The 13968-nt window shown below is 42.0% G+C and overlaps 1 protein-coding gene across 1 annotated transcript in view; it reads left to right on the top strand.

The window, feature by feature from the left end:
• Positions 1–5136: 5136 nt before the first annotated feature.
• Positions 5137–13968, top strand: part of LOC149994203 (leucine-rich repeat-containing protein 37B-like) — a 39095-nt gene continuing 30263 nt past the window's right edge. Inside the window, exons 1-3 of the mRNA XM_090260864.1 lie at positions 5137–6305; positions 8639–8710; positions 12265–12336. Of these exons, the coding sequence (XP_090116990.1) occupies positions 5137–6305; positions 8639–8710; positions 12265–12336 (1313 nt within the window). The remainder of the gene's footprint in view (positions 6306–8638; positions 8711–12264; positions 12337–13968) is intronic.

Below are 13968 nucleotides of genomic sequence, written 5' to 3'. Positions count from 1 at the left end.
ATATGACTTACTTGGATTTCGATCGAGACTGCACTGAATAAATAGATCACATTGGAAATAAATGGTGTCTAAACTGTACTGAATATACCTATTATGAACAGGGACTGTTTCTCCATTTATTTAGTTATTTTCTGATTTTTACAGTTAGAGTTTGTAGCTTTTCTAATATACATCATGTATGTAACATTTTGCAGAAATGTACCTAAGTATTTTAATTTTTGTTGATGTGTTTTAACCTCAAACCCCAACCTTTATAGCAGTCGAGGCTGTGGCAGCAGCAGGAGAGGTGAATCCTGATGTGAGGAATTGGGGGATGAAGGTTGCAAGGATGGGAGAAAGGTGGGGACCTTGGTTTTCTAGGGGTGGCAGTACCATGCTCTCCCTACCAAGGCTTGGCCCCAGAGTCCCTGCTAAGCTTTCCCAGGTCACGCCTAGAGCTACCCCAAAGCAGCCAGCTAACCCAGAGGTGCTGGGCCAGGCTCAGTCTGCCCATCTGTCCCGCCCTCTCAGCCTGCCTGTATTGTGCCCTGGGGTCAGGTGTTTCCTTGTCTGACTTATTAATACCTTTGAGAACTGACAGACTCATGGCTTCCACAGGGCACTGGCCTTGGCACTTGCACTGCCTTTGTGGGGTTGAGGGAGTGCCCCACAACCCGATTGTTTCTTCTGTGCGCCCTTTAGCACAAAAGGCTGATTACCTCTTTCCTCAACGATTAGGAGTTGGTGCCTTCCAACCCAGTCACTGCACTACAATCACGAAAGCTCAGTTTGAAAGGGGCCAAACCCCTCTTCACCTCTCTCACCAAAAGCAGAGAAGAAGACAGACGAATTGTTCATGGGTCCCCCACCACACCGTCAGTCCCTGGCTCCATTGGCTTGTTCCTGGACCTCGAGAGTGTAGGTCTGGAGACCAAATGAGGGGTGACCAAAAGCTGCTAAGAGTATGAATCTCCTGGAAGCCCCACCCTGAGCTCTCGCTCTCTTTTTTGAAATATGCTTTATTGATTATGCTGTTACAGTTGTCCCAGTTTCTTTTCCCTTTGCTCCCCTCCACCCAGTGACCCCCTCCCTCCAGTTGTCCCCCACCTTAGTCCATGCCTATTGGTTGTGCATATAGTTCTTCCCAGCATCTTCCTGTCTGCTCTGCTCCCTGCTACTACGCTTCTTAATTCCTGTACCATCTCCCTCCTTTTCCCCCTTCCCCCTCCCTGCTGATATCCCCCCAAAATGTTCCCCATACCTATAGTTCTTTTCCCACTCTCATTGCCTACTTAGTCTGCCTTTGTTTCAAATCCCTAGCTACTCTTGTTGGTTGTTGTGATACAGTTTTCATTCTAATGTTCACAGTTTTTATCCTCTTTCTCCTAAATAAGTCCCTTTAACATTCATATAACAGAGGTTTGGATCTGGTGAACTCCTTCATTTTTACTTTGTCCTGGAAGCACTTTTTCTGCCCTTCTATTCTGAATGACAGCTTCGCTGGATAGAGTAATCGTGGTTGTAGGTTTTGGCTTTTCATTACTTTGAATATTTCTTGCCAGTCGCTTCTTGCCTGCAGAGTTTCTTTTGAGAAATCAGCTCGTAGTCATATTGGGACCCCTTTTTACGTAATTCTCTTCTTCTCTCTTGCTGCTTTTAAGATTCTCTCTTTACCTTTAACTTTTGACTTTTGATTATAATGTGTCTTGGTGTTGTTCTCCCTGGGTCCAGTTTTTTTTTAACTCTCTGTGCTTCCTGGACCTGTAAGTCTATTTTCTTCCCCAAGTTTAGGAAGTGTCCTCTCACCCCAACTCCCCATTTCTGCCGCTCCTACCCAGCTGGATGAGTATTTACTCTTTAAATTCTTAGTTGTTAGACTTCCATACAGTTTGATTTTCTGGCAGTTCTGGTTGTTCTTTGTTTTGAGGTTAGTTGTGATCCTTCTTATGGTTGTGCAAGGAGGTGAAGCGTGTCTACCTATGCCTCCATCTTGGCCGGACGTGAGAGCTAACTTTTTATTATCAAGAGATGAGAGAAGATTTCTCATACGCACTAATCACTGGAGTTCAAAACCATTCCTGAGGGGTAGTTGGAGTCTATTAGTTTCCTCAAACTGCTGTAACAAAATACCATAAACTTGGCTTAAACAACAGAAATTTATTCTCTCACAGTTTGGGTGTATAGAAGTCCAAAATTGAAATGTTACGGTCCAATGTTTGTGTCCCTCTCCCTCAAATTCATATGTTGAAACCTGACCACCCAACGCAATAGTATTATTTCTTTTGGCAAGTAATTAGGGTTAGATGAGATCATGAGTGTGAAGCTAACATTCACTTCCCTTTGAAGGCCTAGCAAATAATATTTAGGACTGTTAGCTGTGCATATACTGAGATTACAATTTGTGGTTGGGTTTACTTTAAAAAGCACACATGACATTTTATTTTTCTTAACGACATTCAGTCTACCTTGTATATACCTTGTCCTATCTTTATATGAAATTAAGGGTTCTACATCCTTATGTTAATTTATGTCCCCTACATTTTTAGCAAAATGTTTTGCGTGTAGCAGTAGCAGGTGCTCATCAAAGACTGGTTGGATAAATGATTGTTAGTAGGTGATAACTTGTAATAGATGAAGTTTTGACCATTCTTCTGTGAGTGCCACAATTCTAAATATTTTGGATTTGGGAAACTAAGACTTTATCTAATTAGATTTTATAGGCAATTTGACCTGTGAATGTTTTGAGTAGCAGACTTAGTATGCTTTGAGTTGCTATTTCATGTTGCTTGCCAGGCATTTTTGTTCATTGGATGTGGTGTTAACTTGTTGGATGTCTACCTTTGTGAGACACAGTGCATGAGAGTGAGTTGTCTAGGCTAAACAGCATTTCATTAGTTTTTCATTTTTGTTTTTTTGTAACGTGTACTTCCAGACAATAAAGGCTGGGAAGAAGGCTGTCAGGTAAATGTGTGTATGTGTGTACACTTTGTAAGTAAAATATTCTAGGGCTGGTTTAAGATACTCCAAAAGCACATAAACAAATGTGATTGGTGGGTTGGATTCCTGCGTAGTGTCAAGGCTAAAAGACTAATATACTTTCTTGGTACTTTATATTTATTCTGTAGACTAGAATGATGGTTTAAGTACTAACATAGTAAATTCCTAGTATAAGAAATAACTCATTCCTCTAGTCATCTATGGAGTACTTTGCAGCTAATATAGCTGTTGATGGTGCAGAGACATTGACTGATGTTACTAGCTTAATTTTCTAAAATTATAGATTTAAAAAGGCTTATTAACTGGAGATGAAGTGTTTTCCTTTTTTGGAGAAAAATTTAAATGTGTATGTAAAGTACTCCGATGACATTACTGTATGTATGGCTGCCAACTTGTTAATACAAAATCAAAATCATCTTGCTTTGCATAAGCTAGAGGTACTTGGCTGACTAAGGCTTTTATTTATTTTTCTTGTTAAAATTCAAAGTTATTTCAGCCTATAGGTTTTATGACATACGTTGCCAGTACCTTAAGAAGGCTGGTCTAGAAACCTATTTAGAATAGGTATTTAGTAAAGTACTGACAGCACCTTGATATCAAGCATTCGCTAATTAAAGAAAAATTAACTCATAGTTGAAATAGAATAGTTGTTGCATTTCACTTGTGTGAGCCTGCTGAGAATACTTCTGTGGAATTTTGAATTTGGAACCTCTGATGGCTACAGAAACAAAAGCTCTGGTGTTGTCCTGGGCTTGAAGAAGCCTGTCTTCCTTTGAATTATGTGAGGAAGGGATTCCATACTGACGCTAAATTTTCAGAAACCTAATTCTAGCAAGAGAGTCATCGCTGCATGAGGCCAATCCTGGAATCAGTTTGATTTAGAAACCAGTACTGTGTGCTAGACACTGGGAATAAGATGCAGCCTCTTCTCTCTTGGAGTTTATGGGCCAGAGGTTGTGCCAGACAGTAATTTATAAAATAGAATATAAAAAGGGCTGTGAGGGAAGCAAATTGGGTGCTAGTTACAGTGTCTGAAGAAAACGGTTTAATGTGCCAGCTCTCACACCTGAGAGTCTTCTCCACGTGTGCGCACAGGGCAGACCTCTGAAAGGGCCGTCATTGCTTTTCTAGATTAATGGCTGTGCTGAGCCACGTGGGAGGGGCACTGTTTCCCAACCATTGTAAAGGATTGTTTCCTGGGTTTCAGACCCTATTTCCCAGAGTGAATTGCTCACTCTCAGACCCCATCTGCAGAAACTTTGGAGTCATCCCTGCCTCAGTGGTAGCCCCCACCTAACAGAGTGGCCAGTGAAGAATCAGACATGGATTCTGAGAATTCCCAGCAAATGACAACATTTTAGAACTATAAAGTGTGTCCCCCTCCCGGCCTCCCACACTCGTGTTTAGTTTGTAGGTCAGCTACTTCTCTGAGAGCCGTGTGGCCAAAGGGAGGACGAATGTCACTCAGATTTCAGCTTTAAGGAGTTCAGGTTGCAGGAGCCTGACCAGCACTTGGGAATGTCCTGGATTGCCAGGCCCTGCAGCTCCCTTGGGAAGCTCTGCAGCAGGCACCCCTGCCCCCGCAACTTCCCACCTTCTTTAACACCCGCATCCCACCGCCCCTGGGCTGCTGGAGTCCGGGGCCACCCAGGTGTGCAGCCCAGTTCTGCCTCACTGAGGGGGGAGAGGAGGCCCGTCAGGAGGGAGCTGTCCCCTCTGCAGGGAAAAGGACCCCTTGGTCCCCGGGGATTCTGGGAAAAAGTCTCGCTATCCTGCAGTACTCTCACCCGAGACTAATACAGTTGCCTAAATAAGGGTTGGAACCTGAGGTGGGTGAGGGGTGCTTTGTTGCTAAGGGCCACGTGCATGACAGGGCTGCCAGCTGTGACATAGCTGCCAGCTGTGACACGGCTGCCAATTGTGACACTGCGGCCAGTTGTAGGCTCCCACTCACTGCGTGTGCCCGCACCTCAGTTGTCTGGGTCTCATCGCTGTGCTTCATTTCCCTGTTTTGTATAGCGTTCCCCGACAGCCCCATATCACTCACTGTGCCCCGGCTCCGCCGGGTCGCTCACTGTGCCCCCAACCCCCCATCCCGGGTCGCTTGCTGTGCCCCGGCTCCCCTGGGCCGCTAGTTGTGTAGCCCGGACCTCTGCCAGCATGTCCGGGCTGCACCTCTGGGCCCCGTGGGTCATTTTCCCATGGCAGCTGTTGTGGCTGCTGGTCCAGGCAGCTCCAATTCCTGATAGGAAGTTGGATCTGGACCCTGTCATGCCCAACTCTGTGTACCCTGAGGAAATGCGACCATCTCCAACCCTGCAGATCCCAGCGCAGGAACCAGAAGCCCCTGAGAAGGGAGAGCCTCCTGAAGCGACGACGGAGCAAGAGAGCTCAGCTCTGCTCCAATGGCCTCTTGACCCACGGGATGGTGCCAAACCTTCCACGGGCCTGCAGAAGTCTCCAGTTCAGCCTCCGAAGTCTAATAAACATGTTAAGGTGACAGTCTCACCTACGGGCTCAGGTGAAGCTGAGAATCCAGTGTTGCCAGGTGTGATACCACCACAGCCCCCTAAAGAAATGAAATTATTGGCAATTGTGAAGGCGATCTCAGCTTATCTAGCAAAATCTGCAGAGGTGGTTGAACCAGCAAGCAAGGAGGAGACCCCTCCAAAGCCCATTGAAATGCTGAAACCATCTTCATCCCAGTATATTTGGGAGGTTGATGCTACAGCCTCGCAGCAGACTGCAGCTCTTCCGAAACACCCTGAGGAGACACTGCCACATCCGGAGACTCTTCGGCCTCAGCGTCCACCCCGGCCTGAGGTAACAGGTCAACACTTGGACCTGGAGCTCACCGTAACACCAGCCGCTACTGTGGAGGCTGAGCGTCCGACACCCCTGCAGCAGGCCACGGCTCCTCTGAAACACCCTGAGGCGACGCTACCACATCCGGAGACTGTTCGGCCCCAGCTCACGGTAAAGCCAGAAGCCACTGCAAAGGCTGAACGTCCAACACCTCTCCGGCAGGCCACGGCTCCTGCGAAACACCCTGAGGCAACACTTTCACAGCCAGAGACTGTTCAGCCTCAGCAGCTAACCTGGTCTGAGCTAACAGATCACTCTTCGGACCAGCAGTCTCCCAGAGCTCACCACCCAGTGTCGTCTGCGGCCGGGCCTCCAATGCCCGAACAGAATGCCATCACACACGTGTGTGAGCTCTGTACCTGCAGGAACAAGACGCTCTGTTGTTCTGGTCTCAGCCCAACGCAGAAGCTCCACAGAGTGCCCGTGCCAGACCCCAACTCGTACAACGACGCCTTCACCGTCCTGTAAGAAGTGCCTTTCTTCCTTTGTTCTCCGCAACCTGCCTGACCTGCCAGCCTTCTCCTCCTGGTCTTCCTGGGCCTTCCTCAGCTCCTCAGACCCACACTGACTGACTTTCTGTTTTTATATTTTGTCTGTCATCTATTCCTTATCTTCCTTCTCCTTCTACTATTGTTCCCTCCTACGTATTTTTCCTTACTGATTTTTCTTTACCCCATCACTTTATTCCTTAACCTCTACTCTCCTCCCACTTTTGTGCCACCTTCTTTACAGCTTCGTGGCCCTCTCTGCATCTCATTGGTGGTGATACAACAAAGTGGTTAAAAGAAGGGATTCTAGAGCCAGAGTGCCCGGGTTTGAATGCAGTTATGCCATATGTTAGTTTTTGGACTCAATTTCGTCATCTGCAAAGTAAAGGAGTAAAGGTTATGATAGTTACCATTTCATAGGATTGTTGTGATATTTAAATGAGTTCATATGTGTAAAGTACTTATATCAGTGCCTAACATATATGCAGTTATACCCATAACTCATATTTGCCACCTGGCTTTCTAAATATATCACCCATTTTGTGTCCAACCAGGGCTAAGTACTGTGGGAGCCTCAGAGGTATGACATTGTCTATGAAACATGACAATGACAGGTGGGAAGAAAGGGAATGTGACTAAAAAGGGAGATGATATATAATTGAGTACTGAAAAAGATACAGACCAAAGGTGCTATAATTCAGCAGAGTCTGTAGTCACTGGGCTATGGAAGTCGGAAGGCTGCATGGCTAAGCTCTAACTTTAACTGGAACCTAAAGGTGCCTGTGGTTTATTACATAGAGGAAACATAGTGAGTACAGTCTTGGCAACGGCATGGCGGCAGGAATGATCAGGACTCATTAGGCTAGTCTGGGCTGTCAAGAATTGGTTTAGGAAGCGGTGAAAAATATGATTATGAAAAACTTTGGCTCTCGGAGTTTGGAAGTTGCACTGAGACTGGGGAGAGCCCCTGAATGTTTTCAAGTGAGAGAGACAGGATTAATTTTGATTCCATATGTAGAGCGATCTCAAGAGGAAAGCTTGATTCAGGGAGACCAATAGAATACTTGAGCAAAATCTAGCAGGAAAGCGAGAAGAGTGATTGTGATAGGAGGAGAAAGAACACCCTGGGAACAGTGTAAAGGAAAAGCTGACAGGCTGTAGTAACTGGCTGGAGTGGGGCAATGGGGTGTACAGGAAAGATAAAAATCAAATACGACTCTGTAAAGTTTCTGTCCTGGGTGATGAGGAGGACCACAGTGGTGCACGAGGTGGACAAAGAGCAGCTGGAGAGGAGAACCAGTTTGAAGGAGATGAGCTCAGACTGGGCATTTTTTTATTGGGGAGCCAAAAGCGACCAGAAGTGTTCTGGTTGGGTGGAAGTGTCCACTGTGCAGAGGGACAGACAGGGACCTGTTGGACTTCTCTCACCTTCCTGGGAAAGGCGCATATAAACTGGACAGGTAAGTTGTCGCTGAGGGACGAGGACAGAGCTAAAGGTGAAGATTCAAAGTCACCCATGGAGTTAGTGGTTGAGACTGAACCTCGGGAATTTCACAGCTTCTCTTAAACACTTGTAATTCATGGGTGCAGCCCCCCTGCGTTGCTGGTGTTGGTGTTAATGTCACAGAAACACACAGGATAAATGTGAAAATCCCACGCAGCGCTTTCCACCACTCCTGTTACCATTTTGGCGTGTGGTCTAGTCTTCCAACCTCTCTCTTTTTTTCTTCTCTGTTCTTTTGTTTTGCAATTTTCCCCCAAAGAGGTAGTAGCTTACTCCTTGCTCAGTGATTTGTGCTTTTCCCTGTCACATATGTCTGTGAGATCTTTCCATATCAGTCCTTCTCATTTCTAATTGCCCTTATCCTTCTAACACCTGGAAAGATTCCCACAGAGGGCACCGACCCAAAGTTTTGCTGTGGCCTGGCACAAGGTTTCTTTATGTTAATTTGCTGATAATGATAATTTTTGCCATTTTTCAGTTGAATTATTATTTTTGCATTGGTTTGTACAAGAAGTCATTTTAGACACAAGTGGTTTTGGAGAAAACGCATTCAAAGTAATTAACTGGCATTACCTAACCAAGATAAGAAGTTCAGGTTCTGAGGAGATGCCTCATGGTTTGTGCCAGGGGCCCTACATTACGTCTTTATTAATTTGTGCAGACTGGGAAGGCTGACAGCTGTGGGAATTAGAAAGCTGGTATTTTCTGCATTTGATTAATCCCTGTCAGGTTGCCATGATTGTTTTACTTACTCTGTTCATTCTTTTGCTGCTTATTTAAAGATATTAACTGTGTTTCTTTGCAGAAATTTAAAAGGCAACTATATTTCTCACCTTGATAAGGATTCATGGACCTCCTTCCATACAACTGAGAAACTGTGAGTATATTCTCTCCAAAAATGAATACAGACAAACCAACAAACCAACCTGACTGCGTTGTAAGATCCTTCTTGGTCCTGAATTTTGAGATCAGTAGCTCTGAGAAAAGATATTCACCTCTGTATCCCAAATCAACCTCTATTGATTCCAATTCTATGTTTATTTTAAAAATTAAATTGGCAGGTCCTCTTTAAAATGAGTCAATTTAACCTTATTTTTCACTATAACAAGTAATACATGATTATATTCTCAGTATATAAAAATGAAGTACAGGTACAGTGAAAACTTCGCTTCTGCCCTCGTCCCCCACCCTGAAGGTGAGGCTGTTCTGAGCTGTTGACTATACACCCTGGCAGACCTTTCCCAGGCGTTTGCCTACATACTGATAGCACAATAGGCATGTTGTGTGATTTTCTTTTTATTGTTACATAAATGGTAACAACTTGGTCCTTCCACCTCTTGCTGTGTCTTAGACTTGTTTCCTTGATGGTTAACCAACTCATTTAAACTTCTGCATAATATTCTATAGTATGGGTGTGTTACAGTTTAAAAATCCCCCTATTGATGGGTGTTTAGGTTATGTCATTTTCCTGTTGCATGTATTGTGCTGAAACGAACATTCTTATACATGCATTTTGTGAATATGGACAGGTTTTCTGCAGAATAGATATTTAGAAAAGGAATTGTTGGGGTGAAGAGTATACTGATATAACATTTTAACTGCCCTCAAAGACGTTGTGCCAACGTATGCTCCAGTCAGTAGGCCACGACAGCATGCATTTCCAGCACTGATAGTCTCCATTTTTTGGCTGATGCAATGAGTGAATAAAAGGGGTCCCATCTGAATTTGAATTTTTCTGGTTACTTGTAAATTTAACTGGAGAGTATTATGCTTAGTGAAATAAGCCAGGTGGTGAAAGAAAAATACTATATTATCTCACTTCATACTGGAATCTAATGACCAAACAAATGAGCAAAGTAGAACCAGAGACATGGAAACAGGGAACAGGCTGACAGTGATCAGAGGAGAGGGAAGAGGGGGAAAAGAGGGGAAAAAAGGGGAGGGTCTAGTCAAGATACTAGTGTAAATGACCCATGGACATGGACACCAGGGAGGGGACTGACTGTGGGAGAGGGCTGGGGGTGGGCAGGCCAGGGGAGAGCAGTGGGGGGAAAATGGGGACAATTGTAATAGAACAACAATTGTAAGAAATCTTTAAATATTGAACAGTTATATTTCTTCTCTGACTTTGCCCTGTCCTTTATTGCCTATTTTCCTTTTATCTTTTTAAAATCAATTTGTAGAAAAGTCAGTTTAGGTACACAAGTAGTTTGGAAAAAATATTTACATTCAAAGTAATTAACTGGCATTTTTCATGACAGTTTGTGTGTCGTATTATTAGTTCAACTTGAATAGATGTCATAAATGACCTCTGAGTTAATAATAAGAGACAAAATAGCCACAGTAATCTAAAAATAGGGTTTATGAGCACCCTCTAAGATATCTCATTGGTACAGAAAAATGCTAGAACCAGGCAGGTGTTCTTTTTTTAATTTATGAATTTCTTTGAAACTATATATAGTGTATATTTTCCATGATAGGATCTGACTTGGAAATTTTATTTTCCAAACTTGTAAGAAAAATGAAAGTCATTTAGCACAAGAAATAAATAAGATTAATTTTCTTTAAGAAGTAGAGAGAAAGGGGTAGTCTGAAAGATGGTGTAGGAAAAAATTTTTGGATTGTCTAACTATATACCTATGGAATTTTGAGCCATGAGAAATATACATTACACATTTTTTAAGTTGAAAATTAAACATTAATATTTTTCATAACATGTATTTGGGATCTTATACACAACAACATGAATCTGGTAAATGTTGAAGATTTCTAAGTCAACTTGAGAGTTCTACCTTATGAGGGAGAGGTCTCTAACTTAGGGTCAACAGACCCCCGAGAGCAGGATTTCTTCACCTTTTTGTTTTTTTCCATTAGTCTCTTTGGTGATCGGCAGAAGCCTCTGTTCTTGGGGACTATGTTTTTAAATGAAATAGAAAAACAATAAAAAATAAATTTTAAAAAATATATAAGAAAATAAAGGAAAACTTACTAAAAGAAGTTTTCAAATATTTTTTAATTGACATAGTAATAAATCTGCTTCTCTTAACATACTAAGAAACGAGCTATAGTGGTAGATCTAATAACTGTTATAACTTCTAAGTAGTGACGCAAATGACATCTGCAACAAATACGTGATTTGAAAATATGCATACAGTTTTAAGTGATGATTTGGGGAGGTATAATTTTTTCCAAAGTTTTATATTTATGAAAAGGTTTACTATAAACATTGTTGGACATTGCGGGTTTTTTTTTTTTTTTCTTTTTCTTTTTGGACCATTTCTATGGAAATATGAAAGTGTTACCTAAGGGAGGTGAGAAAACAATGAATCAGAGCATCAGCCCTGACCATTCCCCCTGCGTACACATTCTGACCATCACTGCTGTGCCTTACAATGTGGTGAATTTCAAGTTGAGGCCAGGGTCTTTGATGTCTTCTTAGGACTCCAAGACTTGTTTGTGGGAATTAAAGTCTTTGCGTTTTTATTTTCATGTTCTTTAAAAAAAAAAATGTAACTATATTCTGTGTCATCTGAACTACCTTATAACTGAGACCCGTCCCTGATTTCAGTGGTTGAGTTTCTGGGCCGTAATATTTTTCCGTATGCGATGAGTAAAGAATTAAGCTTTGGGGTAGAATCATGCAACGAGATACGGTTAATAAAAATATGTGGCCAACAGGCATTGAGGGAAAGCAGAGTGTTTCAAATGCTGAACTTGATGGAAATAGTTTCACAAGGCAACACAGCACGTTCTCCAATCCCCAAGGCTCCTGAAGGGGGCACCACCTAATGTTATGTGCATGGAGGGGGGAATCTCCTGCAAGAGACACTAACATTGATGTTTTGCAGAGCTGCTTCCGTGCTGACTCTCCACCACTCCCTCGCTCCGTTCTTGGAGACACTGGCTCTGTGCCTTTCTGCTCCTCACATGTAGGAAATGAGTGAAACTCCCCTCACTGCCCACCCCTACCCCAAGCATGTCCTTCGTCATTACTGAGAGACGAGATAAAGCAAAGGCCTTAACATTCCTTGGGCAGACCAGGTGTCAGACCTGTCTGTGGATCATTCCCGTTCCCATCCTTTTTCATTATGGAGAATTCATTGGCCAGATCGCTCAGTTTCCTAATTTATTCAACTGTCATTTCTGCTGCTCATATACTGAGCATTATTTTTATGAATGACAACACTTCATTTGCATAAGGCTGAGTTCATTCTTTTCAGTGGATGTGCTAGCTGCTTACAGCTCTCTGAAGATATTAATGATGCTATCCTGAAGTCCTCTTGTGCTTCCTCCGTGAACTCTGTATCATTGGCTATAAACTCTTATGTTTGTTTCTGTTTTCTGTCCAGGTTTCTCCATATATATTTCTGTGTAGTAAATAATTGTAGTTATTTTGCATTTTGATCCAGAAATAACCTTTTTATTTTTCAGAATCCTCAGTGACAATAACTTAAAAGAATTGCCTAGAGATTCGTTTGAAGGTCTTTCATTCCTCAAGTATTTGTAAGTTAATCGTATTTATTTATAATTTTTTAGTTATATTATCTATAAAATACATAAGGGGTTCAAATTAGATAATCTCTATAATTTCTCTCACCAATAAAATGCTACAAATTCTGTAAGTGTGGATAGGGCTTCCAGCCTATCTTGAGCATTTATTATCTTCAATGCATTTTCAATTTTTTAATCATAGAGACAAGACATAGGTAGGAAATTGTCTCCAGTTATAGAGGAAAAGTGGTAATAATGTCTGAGTAGTGATACACACCCATATGAACCTGGTCATATAAGTGTTCATATATCATCTGCCTGTATTTACATTTAATTTAGGGCCCGTGGATCAAATAGAGCCTATGGTATGTTTCCATACAGCCCATAAGTTAAAAATACTTCTTACACTTTTAAAGAGCTGTAAACAAAAAAAGAAAAGAAAGAAACAAACAAGAATATGCAAGACAGACTGACTGTGGCCTGCAAAGCCTAAAATATTTACTGTCTGCCTTTACAGAAAAGGTTTTAAAATGTTAATTTAGTAAAATGAGAGGAACTGAGGTTAACCTGAAATTGTCTTCTAAAGGACAAGAAACTATAGAACACTTACATTAATTTGAATGCCATTAACGCAGAATTTTTCAATAATTTAATCTAAATTAGATTAACATTTACATATCAAATGTTTAACTAAGCAGATGAATTATGTAAACAGTATTGTTATGAACATGTTAAGTTACCAAGAGAGCAGACTTGGTGTTCAGGATTTCCGTGTTTAAAATGATGGTTAAGTGGTATACTTAGAAATGTCTACACTAAATAAGCATATCAGAAATGCCCCTACCTTCACTAATTACAAAATAAAGATCTCTCCAGCCTTCTTGCCAAGGAAGAAATGCTTGCCTAGTGATTCCACTTAGAGATAAGGAGATGTTCTTTGCTAGAAGAACTCAATTCGTATCCTTTGTCCATGGCATTCAGAGATGTGTATGTCATTATTTTTTTAAAGCTAATTAATGATGCTCTTTAGCAAATAGATTATTTTTGCAAATGTAGAAGGCTTAAGGAAAGTGGGTAGAAAGAGCCTCATGAGACACTAGAAATAGCCCTTTGAATTATGAAATTTTTCAAACCTCAGGGCAACAAATGAGGTAACTAACTGCTCAATAGATTAGGTCATTCATCCCTTCTGCTGTGAAATACTTTGTAAGCTAATTATTCCATGCTAGCCTAAGTATTCCCATTCATTAAAAAAGGCCAATCAACAAACAAGCCAAAAAAGAATATGCCAAGCACTGCAACTAGTATTGTAGGCACAGATATGGGTAAGACATGGCTTCTACCCTCTGGTAACTCATGATCTCACAGGGAAAATGAACATGCAAGCTCATACCACAATGCACCGGTACTAAACAGAAGACAGCGCTGCAGGGCTCACAGAGGGAGCCATAAAATAATAAAACCACATTTCCTTTACAACAGTCATTTTTCTCCCTCTACTCCCCAGCTATCTGTTTATTTTATAAATACTTGAGTTTACATATACTCACGTGCCAGTTTTAAACATGGGAGACAGTGCAGGTGAGCAAGGCCTCGTCCATCCTTTCAAGGAGTTTATGCTCAGAGGAAATAAGATGCAAAAAT

Source organism: Furipterus horrens, unplaced genomic scaffold, assembly GCF_987537825.1.
Source record: "Furipterus horrens unplaced genomic scaffold, mFurHor1.1.pri manual_scaffold_13, whole genome shotgun sequence".
In the NCBI taxonomy this organism is placed as follows: Eukaryota; Metazoa; Chordata; class Mammalia; order Chiroptera; family Furipteridae; genus Furipterus; species Furipterus horrens.
Note: the sequence above shows the minus strand (reverse complement) of the source record. Positions and strands in the feature narration are given on the sequence as shown.